The 16,149-nt window shown below is 47.7% G+C and overlaps 1 protein-coding gene across 1 annotated transcript in view; it reads left to right on the top strand.

Annotated features, from left to right (window-relative positions):
* The window catches only part of HID1 (HID1 domain containing), a 29,464-nt gene extending 14,775 nt beyond the window's left edge, over positions 1–14,689 (top strand). Inside the window, exons 6-20 of the mRNA XM_075720025.1 lie at positions 2,118–2,224; positions 2,713–2,829; positions 3,586–3,808; positions 4,208–4,264; positions 4,361–4,501; positions 4,915–5,005; positions 5,669–5,820; positions 7,120–7,198; positions 7,867–8,031; positions 9,208–9,435; positions 9,923–10,029; positions 13,136–13,216; positions 13,598–13,689; positions 14,003–14,161; positions 14,626–14,689. Of these exons, the coding sequence (XP_075576140.1) occupies positions 2,118–2,224; positions 2,713–2,829; positions 3,586–3,808; positions 4,208–4,264; positions 4,361–4,501; positions 4,915–5,005; positions 5,669–5,820; positions 7,120–7,198; positions 7,867–8,031; positions 9,208–9,435; positions 9,923–10,029; positions 13,136–13,216; positions 13,598–13,689; positions 14,003–14,161; positions 14,626–14,689 (1,863 nt within the window). The remainder of the gene's footprint in view (positions 1–2,117; positions 2,225–2,712; positions 2,830–3,585; positions 3,809–4,207; positions 4,265–4,360; positions 4,502–4,914; positions 5,006–5,668; positions 5,821–7,119; positions 7,199–7,866; positions 8,032–9,207; positions 9,436–9,922; positions 10,030–13,135; positions 13,217–13,597; positions 13,690–14,002; positions 14,162–14,625) is intronic.
* The last annotated feature ends 1,460 nt before the right edge of the window (positions 14,690–16,149 follow it).

Genomic DNA, 16,149 nt, shown 5'->3' on the forward strand with positions numbered 1-16,149 from the left:
AAAATTCCCTGATAAACTTGAGCACTAAATTGCTTGATTGATGTTTCTGGGTAGTAGAAACAGGGTTAAAATCTGCCACCTGGGGATGAAGGGGTGAAGCTGGATCAGAACCACATGGGTATGTGCTGAGAGTAAGTGGGAGTGTGGCTGAAACAGATGGACTTATCTTGTGCTGTCACTTAGGATGGATTGCACAAGTGGGGGTGACAACATTTTTTCCTGGGAGAGCCCCACGCCACCACACCTGTGATTTCTTTCTGGCTTTTCAAGGCTCTGGGCAAGTTGAATTAGATGATGGGATTGTGAATGCTGTTAGCTGCCTGTCTGCTGCCTGCAGCCTCTGCAGTCTTTGCCTAGCTGTCTTCCCTTGCTGGATCTGGTCTGACCTGTGCTCTTGGGTCTGACTGCAGGTTAAGAGCAGAGATTGGTACAACCACCTTATGCTCGTGGCAGAACAGCATATGGCCCCAGAGATAAGATAGTGGTGGATAATTGCTGAAGCAGAATTGAGTAAAGAGGAAGAGGAAGAGCTGGGAGGGAATGGGCAAAGGAGTCCCAGGAGTGACCCATACTCTTTTGCTGTTGCCTTCCTATTGGTCAGCCCTGGAATTATGGCTAGAAATTGGGGATCCCTCTGTCAGCACAGTGTCTGCATATCTGTGTTTTATCACGAACTTGCAAAGGCTGAACTCTTTGAAGACATCAGCACCTGCTTTTTTAAGCCTGGGCAACTGCTATAATGATGGCTAGTAAGTAACATGCTGTCTCCTCCTAGTGTTCCTGCTTAGTCACACACGGTAGAAGCAGGTTTGTGGATGTAATTGCATTTCTTTCCATGAAGCCTGTGCCTGGCAGGAGATGTTCAAGATCTGATTGTGGAGGGAGGTCTTGGGCACTCCAATCTCAGCAAGAGTTGTTCTGAGGAGCTTGGTGAGAAACCTGACAGCAGGTGAGCTCTGGCCTGTCTGTAGGAAGTGAGTGGCAAGGCAGGAAAAGCCTGGACTATGGAGGAAGCTGCAGTTGCCTCTGTGCCAGCAGGAGCTGCTGTCAGCATGCTGGTTTTGTGGGAGCCATGGTTGGGGTGGTAAGTGCATCTTGGTTGCTTTCAAGCCTTACTGTCCTGAGATCAGTGCCTTTGTGGGAGGGGGGAAGGCAGGGACATCATGCAATGGGAACCCAGAGCAATTAGAAACAGTCCTCTGATCTGCTTTCCCCAAGTGCAGAGAGGAAAAAAGGCAGGTGGTAGAATTTGCTTCATTAAACCCCAGAAAAGAGACAGCCAATGTGTGCCAAGTGTGCTTGATGCAAACATATTCATATGGACCTTTGCTCCTGGTCATTCCTGGAGGGTTGACAGGTGGTTTTCAATGGCTACTTGTTTCAGCAAAGATGCTTTGACCATGACAAAGAAGGGCAAACTGCTGTGGCTCATCTCCTCAGGTTGCAAAGCAAGAGTTTGGGAGTCATGCCAGCAGCTGTCAAGGGACTGAGAGGGTTCTCACTAGGAGAAATAACATATTTGCAGTCACCTTCTTGCTTTACCCTCTGAAAAGCAAGTCACAGCCATATCCACTTTTATTATAGATGAGGGTTAATTTGCTGCTTCTCCTGCCTTTGGGGTGCAGCCATTACGAGTCACCATTATGTGGGTAAACTCGACATGATGCGCTCTGAGACTGGGTTGAGGTGTTGAGCAGGACTGAACCCCTGTGTGGTGCTCTTGATCTGCAAAGGAAAAGCCCTGACCTGGGCTGCATTTCCTGAGATGTGGAGGAAAGGAGAGGAGATGGTGATGCATCCATTAATGAGAACAGAATGTATTTTGGATCTTTTGGCATTGGGTGACCCTTCCCAGTGGAGGTGGCTAGCATTGCACCTTAGCATGCTAGAGGAAGGGCCTCATTCTGCATGGTGCTTAGTACCTGTTGAAGATAAGAGGTCCTCTGTCAGGGGTGCTCCCTGGGTGGGGCTGGTACGTACAGTCCAGGTGTTTGGATGCTTCTCTGCTGGTTTCTTTGATACTGCTGGAGAGAGGGGCTGAACTGCTTTGGATACCACTAATGCTGTCGAACTCTGGCTCCTGCCTTCTGTGGCCCAACCACTTGTTTCTCCCACAGGACACAGCAGAAGATATCCATTCCATTGACAGCTGTGAGTACATCTGGGAGGCAGGAGTGGGCTTTGCTCATTCTCCACAGCCTAACTACCTCCATGACTTGAATAGGTAAGAGGGTCTGCAAAGGCAGAATGGAAAGAAACTGGGGTCAGGAGAGGGAGATCTGAGGGAGATGGGCTCTCCTTGTTTCCTCAGCTGTATGTGATTCCCAAGGGGCTTTCTCCTTGCTCCTTTCTGAGCTAACAGGACTGGCAACACAGGGAAAAAAAAAACCAAAAAACCAGCTGTCTTTTTGAATAGCTTTTTGTAGTATGATACGGGAGTTGGAGTGTCTGCAACAGGAACTGGCAAAACATTGCTGCTTTGAAAATGCCTAGGAGCTCTGTACTGTAATTCTTTTTCACAAGACAGAAATTCTGCTGAGCTTTGTGCCAGTGACAGCAGTGTTGCTTATGAAATGAAATGGCCTTAGCTGTCTGTGGGGAGGACTTTTTAGATGGGACTTATGTGGTGTTGTGGTAAGTGATTGTGCCTCCTGTGCCCACTCCCTGCTCCTGAATGGCTCCAGGCCTTGGCTGCTTCTTCCCTTCTTTCAGGACAGAGCTGCTTAAGCTGCTGCTGACCTGTTTCTCTGAGGCCATGTATCTGCCTCCCTCCTCGGACAGCAGCAACACCAACCCCTGGGTGCAGTTCTTCTGCTCTACGGAGAACAGGTGAGGGTGCAGGGTGCGGGACTGGGTGCCAGGGGGGAGAAATACCTTCAAATCTCTTCCATGAAATGTGTTTGTAATGGGGGACCATAGGACTTGCTACTGCTAACATCTAGGGGCTGTTGTCTTTTTTTTTTTTTTCTTTGTCCCTGTCTTATGTATGCCACATTAGCATATCTGCTTAGCGAGAATTGTTCCTCAGCAGCAAAGGAGAGACTGAGAATGGTGCTCACTGGAGTTTGGTGGAGGACTGATCCCTGTCCTGTGGGAAATGGCAGATCCTGTTCCCTGCTGTAGACCTTGTTTCCTTGTGGGGATGGTGGCGTGGCACTGCAGCGGGTGGTTTGTGGTGTTGGTGGCAGATGAATGCTGCCCTCTAGTGTCATTGTCTCACTGGGACTTTCAGCTCCTCAGTTGTTCATCTCGGGGAGCACAGCCCTGGCTGAAGGCAGACAGTTTTGTCTTTCCGGAGTCTAGAGAGCTTTGAGGTCCTGTCCCCTTTTTCACGTTGCTGCACAGGATTTCTCTGGGAGGCCACACAGCCTTTTTCTCCTCCCCTTCCCTTTCAGCTGTAGTCCGGGAGGTCAGCTGGAGTGTCAGTTCTTGTCTCTGGGCTGCTCAGTCATGGGCCACTGTTAGAGAAGATGCTAGTGTTTTGTCATGACCCCAAACTCTTGGGGAGAGAGATGCCTGTCCCTGCCCAAGGCAGCACCTTTTGCTTCCTGCTTCTGCCTTCTGAGACCGTTTTCTCCTCCCCAGACATGCGCTCCCACTCTTCACCTCACTCCTGAATGTCGTCTGTGCCTATGACCCAGTGGGTTACGGGATTCCTTACAATCACCTGCTTTTCTCTGACTACCGTGAGCCCCTGGTGGAGGAGGCAGCCCAGGTGCTGATTGTCACTTTGGACTATGACAGCTCCACCAGTTCAAGTCCCACCGTGGATGGGACGACCACTGGCACGGCCATGGATGACGTAGATGTGAGTGACACTGAGATTTGTATTTGCTGCTCTCCTGAACTCCCTGTGGTCCTCTTACACCAACTTGCATTGAATGTTGACCTGTAGGGTGCAGCACCGCTCCTCTCCTTGCAGTCTGCTATCTCTGGCCCAGTCCTGCTTCTTTCCTGTAGCTCCAAAAACCCCTGTAGATGACCAAACCACTAAGTTTTGGTCACTGACTTGAATCAGGAGCATGTAAGTGAAAAAAAACCCCTGACTTTACTGTTCCCTGAGGTGCTCTGTCTCCTAGCATTTAAAAGTGGATCATTCAGAGAGGAAAGCTGAGAGACATTAGCCCCCAAAGCCACTGCTTACGCTTTGACTTCCTGAGTAAACCTTGTTGTCAGTAAGCATTTTACTCCTTGTCTTTGAACACAGCCTCCCGGACCAGACAATCTGTTTGTGAATTACCTCTCAAGAATACACCGAGAGGAGGTAACGTGCTCCTATCCTGAACTATTTCCTGTCTGATTTCATGCTGATTGCATTAGCCCTGGACCCACCACAGTCTCTTTCTTGGTCTGTTGTCAGGATTTCCAGTTCATCCTGAAAGGAGTGGCACGCTTGTTATCAAACCCGCTGGTCCAGACCTACCTGCCAAACTCTGCCAAGAAGATCCAATTCCATCAGGAACTCCTTGTCCTCTTCTGGAAACTCTGTGACTTTAACAAGGTGTGGATCTGCTTCTTGTTGAGCTTTGCCACACCTTGCCTGTTGCCCAGAGCCTGGTGTGGCTCTGGCTGGACCGAGCCCTGGTGAAGAGCTGTGGGCAGGTAGTTAGCAGTGACTCTGTGGTACTCTCAGCAGCACTACTCCCTGCTGGGTGGGTTGGGGGGGGTTCTGGCTTCAGGGGGAGCTTGTGAGGGAGGCTGCAGCTCCTGAAGGTCAGTGCTTGAGGTAAATGCAGGAGCAGGTGTTGTAATAACTCTACAAATAACACTGGAGTTGAAGAGCTGGTGCATACACCAGCCTTTCTAACATTCTTGAGAGACTAATTAGCTTGAGGCTACCTGGCTTGAGTGCTGCGGATGGTGCAGAAAACCAAATATGCTTGTGATTGTCTGAAATCCTCCCCTTTCTTCCAGAAATTCCTCTTCTTTGTGCTGAAGAGCAGTGATGTTCTGGACATCCTTGTCCCAATCTTGTATTTTCTCAATGATGCCAGAGCAGACCAGTGTAAGTTGGTTATTTTCAATATTTGGGATGATCTGTGTGCTTGACAGTTGAGCTAGAATGTTTTTAAGATGCTTCCTCCCCACCACTGAGGTGTGATAGCATCTTGAGTGCGTGTTCCTAGCCTTCTGCAGGCATGGAGTAGAATGGTTCAGTTAGCTGGGTGTTACTGTTTGTAACAGACTAGAAGCAGGACATGCTCTATACCACAACACAGGGAAGGGAGATCCATAGCACATGTTAACTCATTTTGAGTCCTTATGTCAAAAACTGTGTCCTTGATCCCATGAAGAGGGAGAAATGAGCAATCTGCTCTTGCCTTGCGTGTAAATCGGGCATAACTCCATCACTGGGTAGTGGAAAGAAGTAGTCAGATCTTTCCTACTACAGTGAGGGGTTTACATCAAGAACATAATGAAGAAAAGCATGATCTTTCCAAGACTTTTAACATTGTACTGGCCGCATAGCTTGGGAAGGACACTGGTGCTGGCAACAGAGGGAGCTCTGTGTGGGGTGTCCCTTATCAGGATGATCTGGTCCGTGCAGTTTTTCTTTCAGTCCCATAGTGTTTCTCCTCTTTCCTTACTGCCCTTCGGTCTTTAGGATTCCACTGGCCTCACTGTGATGTGTGGGATTTTTTTTTGTTTTGTTTTTGTTTTCCTGCAGCACGAGTGGGCTTGATGCACATTGGGGTTTTTATCCTCCTGCTTCTCAGTGGGGAGCGTAACTTTGGGGTTCGACTGAACAAGCCGTATTCTGTACGAGTGCCTATGGATATCCCTGTCTTCACAGGGACACATGCAGATCTGCTCATCATAGTGAGTATTGCTCTAGCAGTTCTTTTCTGTCCCTCCTAACTCCTGTTTCATACCTCCACAAATAATTGTCCTCCTCCTTCCTTCAATATACTCGTCCTTCCTAGATTGCCAGCCCACTGAGTAGCTAGAAAGTGTGTGGGATGCATCCAGGCACTGGTGGGATCTTTGCACGCTGTTAACCTGAGGTGATGCGTCTGGCAGGGTGCATGAGATGCAATTCCATCTGCATGAGATGATCCCAGATGGTGCTGGACTGGTGTCTAAAGGACTCTGGGACTGGCATGAGTGGGATGGGTGCATGGTCTCTACCAGACTTAATTGCAGCTGGGGAATGCAGAAGATCTGACTGCATTGCTGGCCCTGTCCCAAGTAACCAGACCTGTGTGGAGCACGTCTGTCAGAATGGGAACTCCAGCAGTACCAAGCTTGACCCTACAGCTTTGGGTTGCTGCAAGATTTCATTCATCTTTCAGTCTGTAGTGCTGAGGACCACAATACTGCCTACAAACAGCTGTGTGTTTTGCAGTACCAGCCTCAGGTGGTACCCTCCTATTGTGTTAGTGCTTGTTTGCCAGAGAAGAATCTCTCAGCAGCTTCTGATAAACCTCCAAAAGGAGATTCCCATTAGAAGGAGTAGGAAGAAATGTGTGTACCAGAACTGTTCTTGAAGCTGTGTGTTTTGCTATTACATTCCATTAATCTTAGATCATCTCTGTATTTTCATTATGCTGCAGGTCTTCTCTACAGGCATGCCAGCTAGAGGTGGGAAGGCCAAGATTGGGGATGTCTGAACTTGTGAGGAGTTGTGAGGTTGTGAGGCAGTTGAATCTTTCCATGTCTAAGGGAATAGTTAAGAAAAATAGGACAAATGTTTGAGTTAGAAGTTTGCACTAAAATCAGATGTGAAATGATTAGTTCTGTGGCATTTCAAGCAGCTATCATTAGGGTGCAGAGTCAAAATATGTTGGAGGTGAAGATGTTTCTTAGTTCCTGGTGGTTTATTTTTGTTTCAGGCTGCCTGTGCATTTTGGAATAGCTCACAGTCAGTTTCTGTTTGCAGTGTTGTAGAGCCCTAATCACATTCCCAAAGAATTCCTTGTGAATGAAAGCTTGTACTCCTGGAGCGCAAGTCTGCAGTGAGAGCAGCCTTCCCCACCTGTGTAATTGTGGAGCGTGCAGGGCCCTGCCTAGGAAGGAATGGTGTCAGGAAGCGATTAGTGTGGGGGTGGCACTGGTTTTGGTTGAGAGGGTGCTTTCTGTAAGGTACTACCTTGCTTAAGAACTCCTTCCTTACAATAGGTCTTTCACAAGATCATAACCAGTGGGCATCAGCGGCTGCAGCCTCTCTTTGACTGCCTGCTCACCATCGTTGTGAACGGTAAGCACTGTGTGCAGTGTGAAGCCACAACCCACAGAGGGGACAGCTCTGGCTGCTCTCGCTCCCGTCTCCCTGCGCTCCTACCTGTGCCCCCTAACACTGACTGGTGTCAGTGACTGCTGCTGGAAACTGATCCTTTCTAGTCCGTGCTGGAGGTGCCAGCTGCAGATCAGTCCTCCCTGCAGGGTTATTGCCTGGGCTGTCAGGTGGGGCAGAGGGTGGGACAGCAGAGTCCCTGGAGCCCCTCTGGGGTGGCAGAAAGGCATTGCCAGAATGCCTGGTGAGGGTGGTTGGCAGTGCTATCCCTTTCCAGCAGGGAGTGCCACCTTCTCGTGGTGGCAGTGGTTTCCCTTGGGCTTAGCGAGTGTCCAGGTGGCTCCGGTTGTGTAAGCTTTTCAGGGGGCATGCCAGAGATGGTGTTACTAGTGTAAAACTACACAAGACCCTCTAAAAGCAGAAATGCCTGCTTTTACTAGGCAATATCTCTGTTTCACTTCTTTTATATTTGGAAAAGTTTCTGTGGAACCCTGTTAGGCTCAGCTATTCCATGAGGCTTTCCCAGAAGTGCAGCGTGGGCAGGTGGTAAGAGCAACATTTTTAGTGGTGTATTTATGTGAATAAATACACCTTGGTTCTTTCTCCAGTTTTCATTTGTTTGCCTTTCACAGTGTCTCCGTACCTGAAGTCTCTCTCCATGGTGGCTGCTAACAAGTTACTGCATCTCCTGGAGGCTTTTTCTACCACCTGGTTCCTGTTCTCTGCTGTCCAGAACCACCATCTCGTTTTCTTCTTGCTGGAAGTTTTCAACAACATCATTCAGTACCAGTTTGATGGTAAGAGACCGACTGCTGTATTTAGTTGGTTTGCACTAATTTGGTCCAAGAGAATATGAGATAGAAGTTCAAAGTCCAAACAGATGAGAGAAGGGGAGAAGTGTAGAAACCAGCTACACGGAGACTTGCCTAGGATTGAGAAGTTGGGTTAGTAGGTAATCAGTGTTGGGTCCTGACCCAGACAGATTGGGTTAGAGCAAAATGAGATTGCAGCTAATTATCAGCATAACCTCAGCCTCCTGCAGACCAGAAGATGAGATGGGTAGAGGGGAAGAAGAAGGGAAGGTGTGTAATGCTTAATTTGTGACTGGCTGGATGCTGCTGTGAAACTGCTCATGTTGCTCAGCAGTGTAGGTGAGGGGACAAAGTAACTTCCATCTCCTTAAATGTTTAAAAGTGCCTCTCAGTTCTGCTCTGGCAGCTCACTGGAGCTGAAGATCAAACATCCAAACAAAGTTCTGGCACTTGCTACCTTTCCAGGGAATACCTTATGCTTTCCCTCTTAAAAGCATGACAGTCTTTTACCTCAAGGAAATAATAGAGTGAAGTCCCTTAACCTGCTCAGAATTTAATGTTTTGCTTTAAAACTGCAAATCAAGAGTGGCCATTCTGCTTCCCCAATGGAAATCTTGCAAGTGGTGGTTGCCAGATCCTAAAACAACCTCTGTGGCTGCAATTTGTGTTCTATTTTAGGGGATGGTTTCATTCTGTTCTCTGCCACCTTGCGGACAGTAAGAATTCTGGCCTTTTGGCTTTGGTATTTCAAGCCTATTTCTCCTCAAATGGAATGGCCCTGATTTGTTTTGTGAACTCTTTTGAAGATGGAGAAATGTTGAATCTGGACTAACGATCTTTTGTTCCAAAATAGGTGCTAGTATGTGGTTTAAACCGTCCTTTTTCTTCTCAGTTGTTTGAATGTCAGTTTCTAAGCCATTTCTTGTCAGCCTTCCAGCCTAGGAAGGATTTCACTGAATTTCCTGTACTGCTTTGTAACAGATAAGAGGATATCAAGCTCTGCTCTTTCTTCCTTGTGCCATTGCCTTTGTGGGTGGAAGCATGGTTCTCTGAGCTTGCAGGGTCTCCACAGTTATGCTTCGTGTACCCAGTGAGCTGTACTGTGTTGGCAGAGCTCTTTGAGTCTTACTTGTCTGCTCATTTTGTTGCTGTGATTCCCAGGGAACTCAAATTTGGTCTATGCTGTTATCCGCAAGCGGAATGTATTTCACCAGCTGGCCAACTTACCCACGGACTCACAGTCCATCCAGAAAGGTCTGCAGCGCAAGAAGAAAACTCCTGAGCCTATTTCTCGCACCAACTCCCAGGATGGGGTCTCCATGGAAGGGTCACGTCCTGCTGCCCCTGCTGAACCAGGGACGCTGAAGACAAGTTTGGTGGCTACTCCAGGTCAGCTCTAGTTTACACTTGTAACAGAGACAGGTTTGTTTTCTCTGTGAGATATGGCGTGGACTCACCCTTTCACTGGGTGTGGGAGAGATTAAGAGTTTACATCTGTGAATGACTTACTGCCTTTCAGTCTGAGTTTCAGATCAGTTTGCTCAAGCTGATCACAAACAAGTCAAAGTAAACTGCCTTGAGTTTCTCTCGTCTCGGACTTAGTGTCTGCGTAGCCATTTGTCCTAATTGTGACCTTTTGCCTCAGTTTAACTATATCCATGTGAACCTGCATTCCTCTTACATCAGGGAGCATTTTCTTAGAGACAAACAAACTCCTTTGGGGTGGTGAAATCTTGCTTCTCCTGTTGAAAGGAGAGCGTTTCAGATGTCAGCAGATGCACAGGGTGTCTGTGCATGATAGGGCAGAGAATAACCCTTTGCTTTTAAGCATATTTAATTCACTTGTGTTTCTGAGCTTTTTCTCTTTTGAACACAGGAATTGACAAGCTCACGGAGAAGTCACAGGTGTCAGAGGATGGGACCGTGCGTTCACTGGAGCCCGAGTCTTCACAGCCTCCACCAGAGGGTAACCCGCCCTCAGCTGTGAGCGATGGGGAGCCCTGGAGCGGGGTAAGGCCAGACATTCTGGTGTGTAGGGAAGGTCTAGGGCTTGGTGTGAAATGAACTAAAATTGGGGACTTTAGGACTGGTTGGCCCTCTGAAGAAAGGCATCATATCAGAGGCAATACACACACGTGTGCTGTGCTGGAAAACACCGTGGTTCAGAAGTACTGTTGCATCATCCTGGGCATTTCATGTTTGTGCTAGTGACACAAGAGCTAGGACACTAGAAGAGCGAGCTTTCTGCACCTTGAAAGCTACTGATAGAGCAGCAAGTGCGTAATTGCAAAGGGATGTATTCCTGACCCAGAGGCTTTCAACTCAGGTTCTGACTGTTGCTTCTTTTTCCTCTCCCTCCTTTCTGGGATGGAGAGCTCTACCAGAATCTTCTGGCTAGCTGGTGTTGCGAAAAATGTGTTCCCATGAGGGCTTGGCTGAGATGCTGCCCTCAGAGTGGCAGGTGCTTGGCCATGCAGATGAGACAGAGGCTTCGCAGTCCGCGAATCAAGGCTGCGCTGGCCTCCTAGGCTCTGGTGGCAATGTCAGCCTTCTGGCATTTGCTAGTTTTCCCCATCAAGAGCTATAAACCAGCTATCTTCCAAATTCAGTGGAGCAGTAGTCTTTTATTGCTCTCTGTTAACTCCTCAGTCCGTGTCCTTTCCTGTCCAGTATCAAAAACCTCTAGGCTGTCTTGTAGGAAGTGTATTACAAGGGCTGTTCTGCACATCCTCTCCTCTTTCAGCAAGGCCACATTTATACACCTAGCTCTGCCTCATGCTCTGCCTGAGCATTCACTGTCCGTGGAGCCATTTCATTGCAGTGAGAACATTGTATCCATTTGCACAGGGAGTCGTGGCTGCCCCTTGGTGAAAGGCGTAACTTTCCCAGCTTTTCCTCTCAGTTTTCTCTGGAATGGCCAAATTGACGCACCAGCTCTCACCAGGTGTGGAGCAAACTGGGCAGGCAGTGATGAGTTGGGATGGGATGGTGCATGGGATGATGATCATGGGCTGCTATGGACTGTGGTGGTGCTACAAGAATCTTTCAGTCTGTTTTGCTTTCGACATGCTTTTGGCTGAGACAGGACTGTAGAATTGGGGTCCAAATGAGGGATGTTTGCAATCTAGTGGAGCAGGCTGAAGAGTCCTGTATTCTACCCTTATGTCTTGATCCTCTCCGCTTGTTCTGCATGCATGTGTGCCTTTGGTCTCAGACAGACAGTTACCCATTAGCTGCCCCACCTGGCTCCAGCAATGCTATTTGCATGTCTGAATGTTTGTGCAGTGGGGGCCAAAAAGCAAACAGGAGATGAAGGGCAGTAAAGCAGTGGGTGTGGGATACGCTATGGGAAGAGTCATCACTGCTATTGCATGGCACTTCAGGTAGCATGCACCTGTCTCCAGGGATTGTGGTGTTTCAGACTATTTGAACATTGTCTTCTTTCTGTGCTCCAACCTGGTTCCAAGCTATTGAGTTAAGATAAATTAATAAGAGGTTCTGGACAAATTTTAAGATACCCACCCTTATGACTGATTTAATTTCCTTCCTTTATCTGTTGTAATGTTCTTCCCTTATCAGTCATAACCATTTCAAAAGTGTCTTGTGAAATGTTCAACAGCCTTCATATTTCAGTGTAATTCCATCTTAGCTCTCCTAAATATGTCAGCTGGCTGCCAGCATTTGGATGGCAGTTGTGAGGGGGCAAGGGCTGTGGGAGAGTGAGGAGGAAAGAGGAAGAAGGTGGGGTCATCTGAAGGAAATCAGAGTTTTTTATGTTTTTATGAATTTTATTTTTAGAAGCTTGATGAGGACATGGCACTGAAGCTGAACAGGCTGAACGATAAGGTTGCAGCTGCAAACATTGCAAAATAATGTTGCTGGTTTAGGCTTTGAATAAACTGGAATGAACAGAATTCCCAAATATCCCAGGACCAGTTTTACTTATCCTTCCTGGCCTTCCCTGGTACCAGATGAAGGCCCATGGTCAGCAAGATGTCTTAAGCACACAGTTAATTATGTTGTCATTAAGTGAGATCTTGGCTGAGAACTTGCAGAAGAAAGGTTTTCTTCTTCCAGCAGCCCATGAAATGTAATTGTGGGTCATTCCATCTCTGTGTCCAGAAAAGAACTGGTACAGCACTGTCAGCTTCCAGTGGATTACAGCACAGCTCTGCCCCAAGCCTGCTGTTTCTGGTTGCAAAGGTGATGTGTGAATGAGTCCATGCGTGTGGAGGTGCAGGATGGCTGTTGGAAGGAAGTGCTGTTCCCATTTGTTTTGTAGAAAAGTCAGCTCTAGGCTATAGTAATGAATGGTCAGGGTGCATTGCAAAAGAAAAAAGCCTCTCTGTTTTTACCTCGTGCAGATATTGAGAGTGATTTTGAAGGGTTACTTCCTTCCTTCCCACTATGAATATGGAAAGCCAGGGTGGTAGTAATGTCTTCTGTATAAGAGAAATGAAAACAGAGTGATAACAAGAAAAAGAATAAGAGAGAATTGGGTCTTGGACATTTGACTAGAGCTTTCCAAAAGTGACTAGTGATGGTGTTCATGTTTGGGGGCATGAGTGTGTTATTCCTTAAGGGGCAGGGGTTGTTAGGTAGGAGTTGCTGAGAGCCCGCCCTTGGTAAAACACTCTTTAAGATATTCCAGGATGGGCACCAGAACTCCCAGAGATACTCATTAGACAGAGGTGTGAAAAGCTGGGACCTCTTTAATCTCTGTGCTAAAAGAAAGAAGCATGCCTGAACAGTCTTTTGTCAGTCCCATTTTAACTCTCCCACTGTGGATTGTTCCAACAGAGTGTCAGCAGTGGTGACTGGAATTGTGACCTTGCCACAGGGTCCTACAACTTAACCCCATCAAATATTGCCACTTACTGGGTCAAAGCATACGGTTTTGGTGAATGAAGGACTGGTGGGTTTGGTCTGTTCTGGGGACAGGGTGAGCTGTCTTTCCCAGCAGTGGTCTGGAAAAGCTGGGGGGAAAGTCAGCAGAAAATGGGTTGTATTTCTTGCTCTTAAGTGTGATTTCCTTTTTTTTGTTTGTTTGTTTGTTTGTTTGTTTTTTAAAAACAATATTTATTGATAGGAGGCATCACATCCCCGACGGGATCGAAGGCGTCTCTCTAGTGCATCCTCTAGTGGACAGTGGACCCCAACTCCTGACTGGGTAAGGGAATCTGGACAGAGGAAATAAATAACGAAGAAAAGAGTTGTGGCAGAAATGCCACACACACCCCCCCCTTTCCCTGCCAGCAGAGACTCCCCCAGAAGAGCATTTTGTCATGGGGAATGTCTTTGACTTGTGGTCAAAGCTCCAGAAGTTTACTACATCTGCAAAGAAGTATTTTGTTTTACCTGCCCTGCTAGTTCCACTGAGTGGCTCATAATTCTAGTGCTCCAGGATTTATTGTATTGCTGTTGTGCACTCAGTTCATCCACCACCTCTGTGACTTTTGTAAACCTCATTTGTTGTAGAGATAGTGGAGGTAACTGTAGAAAAACTAATAATGCAGTGCACTGATTTCCCTGCGGGCTTTCCTACTTACAGGTGATGTCTTGGAAGTCAAAGCTTCCCCTGCAGACAATCATGCGGCTCTTACAGGTGCTGGTCCCTCAGGTGGAGAAGATCTGCATTGACAAGTAAGTACTTTTTTGGAGAGAAAGGGCTGTGCAATGTGTAAAGAGCTCTGTGAGGTTGGCTGAGTTTGAATTTGGAGGCCCTCTAGGGGAAGCCTTGTAAAGTATAACTGAAAGCATCATGGTCTCAGCAGAGGAGATGTTACTTTGCTTGCCAAGCTTCTTGTTTGTCTGATCCCTTCTCAACTCTTTTTCAGTGGAGAGAGTGTGTGTTCTTGGTGGCTCTGTGTTTGTTCAGACTGGTACTTTGTGCTGCAGCATTTTTGGGGGCATCTGTGGGACATGCTAAGGATGTTCCTGATCTGTGTCTTTACAGGGGTCTCACTGATGAATCGGAGATCCTCAAGTTCTTGCAGCATGGCACACTGGTGGGGCTGCTACCTGTCCCTCACCCCATCCTCATTCGCAAGTACCAGGCTAACTCGGGCACTGCCATGTGGTTCCGGACCTACATGTGGGGAGTTATTTATTTGAGGTAAACCAGCTGGGTACAGTCTAACTTGGTCTTTTCCAGACTTTTGGGGGGCCTGTAGAGAGAATTGCATGCACTTGGCCAGCTCTGGATTGTGTCATATTTACAGGATAGAAAGATGTTGTTCCCTTGGAAGAGACTAGGGTGAATCAGTTGCCCGCTCAAAGTTCTGGAGTGATGTGAAGGGAGTTGTTCTGGGAGTACTGCTTGTTTGGGAACTGGCAGCTTTTCTATTCCCTGCTGCTGCTTAGAGGGGATGGTGCAGAGACTTCATGCCAAGCTCTGGCTTTGTGGGATGTTGTAGGTATTGTCATCCCTTTAAGGCCCATTGCCTCTCAACCAGTGATTTCCTCTTTTGCAAAGTTGAAGGCATTCTGTGTAGCCAGCTCCTGTAATCTTGGCTGTGAGATTTGAATTCCATGTACCTGGCCACAGAGAGTAAAGTGGCTCTTGTCTTTCTCTCTCAGGAATGTGGATCCCCCTATCTGGTATGACACAGATGTGAAGCTGTTTGAAATTCAACGGGTCTAAGAGAGCACTTACCTCTACTAAGAGAAATACACTGGATCTAAGGACTGCTGTGTGCCGCTTTGTCACAGCTATTCCTGCGTTTCATATCCAGCTGAGAGACCAAAAGGACAATCACTTCATTTACCTCCCTGTCATTTAAAGCTTTAATTGGGACCTGCTTGGACATCCCTTCCCCCAGCTCACTTCTCTTCCCTCACCCTTCACCATGAACCTTGCGTGGGAGATGTCTAAGGGATTGTCCTTTGTTGTGGTTGCACTAGAAATCAGACCATCCTTAGCTCTTCTGTTACTCTTTTGCTCCTGGATGTGGTTTGGAAACCAATCTGACCCTGTCCTTGCTCTGGTCAGAGTCAGCATTTAATTGAAAAAGACTAGCTGTAAATTGGGTGCAAGGGAGAAGCTGCTATTCCTGCAGGAGATGGGGTTTGGAAACTGCAGTTACTTTCATGTGGCTCCATAAAGTTTCCGGGGCATCCCTTCTGGCTGCAGGTGTCTCCCTGGTTTCTCAGTTGCATATCTGTAGGGAAGTCTTTCCCATGCAAATGAAAGGAGAAGTTGCTGAAGGAAAACTTTGTGTCTCAGTTCTGAATCTCTCTACTCCTTTCCTGGAAAGCTGCTTAAGAAGTTTTGTAGTAGCTGGTGCTTTGGTGTGGCGTGAGAAGTCTTTCCTTGGCTTCTAGGCCCAACAGCCTGGTGGGCTGCTGCAATGGAGTGTGTGTCATTTTGGAAAGCCCTGCCTAATCCATGTGAGCACACAGGGAGGAAGGGACTGGCTCAGTGAGAGCAAGGAGAAGAGCCGTGACTGTTAAACCCTTTTAGTTTTCTCCTGTTGACTAAGAGGACAGTGTCACCTGGGTTTGAAAGGAACCATATCCTTCCATCTTTGCCTGGCAGGCTGATGCAATGCAGGGAGTGGAAGGGTCTTTGCACACTACTGTCTAAGCAGGGGGATTGAGGAAGGCACTCAGGGAAGTTGTAGGAGGAATTTGGAAGTTGTAGGAGGAAAAGCATCTCCATGTCACTAGGGAGTGGAGAGTGCTGAGGCAAAGTTCAATTCTTCAGGGCATTTTGCTAGTGACCAAGTTATCAGATCTTGAATGTATTGGGTCCCAAACATGCGAAAGTCTGGGAAGCCACAGTTAGAATTGGTGGGAGACCTGCTGTTGCTGGCTTGGTGCAGCTGCATGGGGTTGCACTTTGGTAGGTGGAGACATCCTGGGGTTTGAGTCAAATTTTATGTTCTGCTGGGAGGGGCTGCTGTCTTAGACCTGCATGGTCTTTAGACAATGAAATGTGAACTGAGACCTTTCCCTCTCCACCAAAGCTTAGTCCTTGGTGCTCTGGTATTCAGGCTCCTGGGAGGATCACTGGCCATGAGCTGCTTGCCACAGCTTAGAACCAGTCCATGGAAACTGGTCTCACACCTTAAAGTAAGGGGACAGGTATGGCACACACTTCTG

Source organism: Pelecanus crispus, chromosome 12, assembly GCF_030463565.1.
Source record: "Pelecanus crispus isolate bPelCri1 chromosome 12, bPelCri1.pri, whole genome shotgun sequence".
Classification (NCBI taxonomy): Eukaryota; Metazoa; Chordata; class Aves; order Pelecaniformes; family Pelecanidae; genus Pelecanus; species Pelecanus crispus.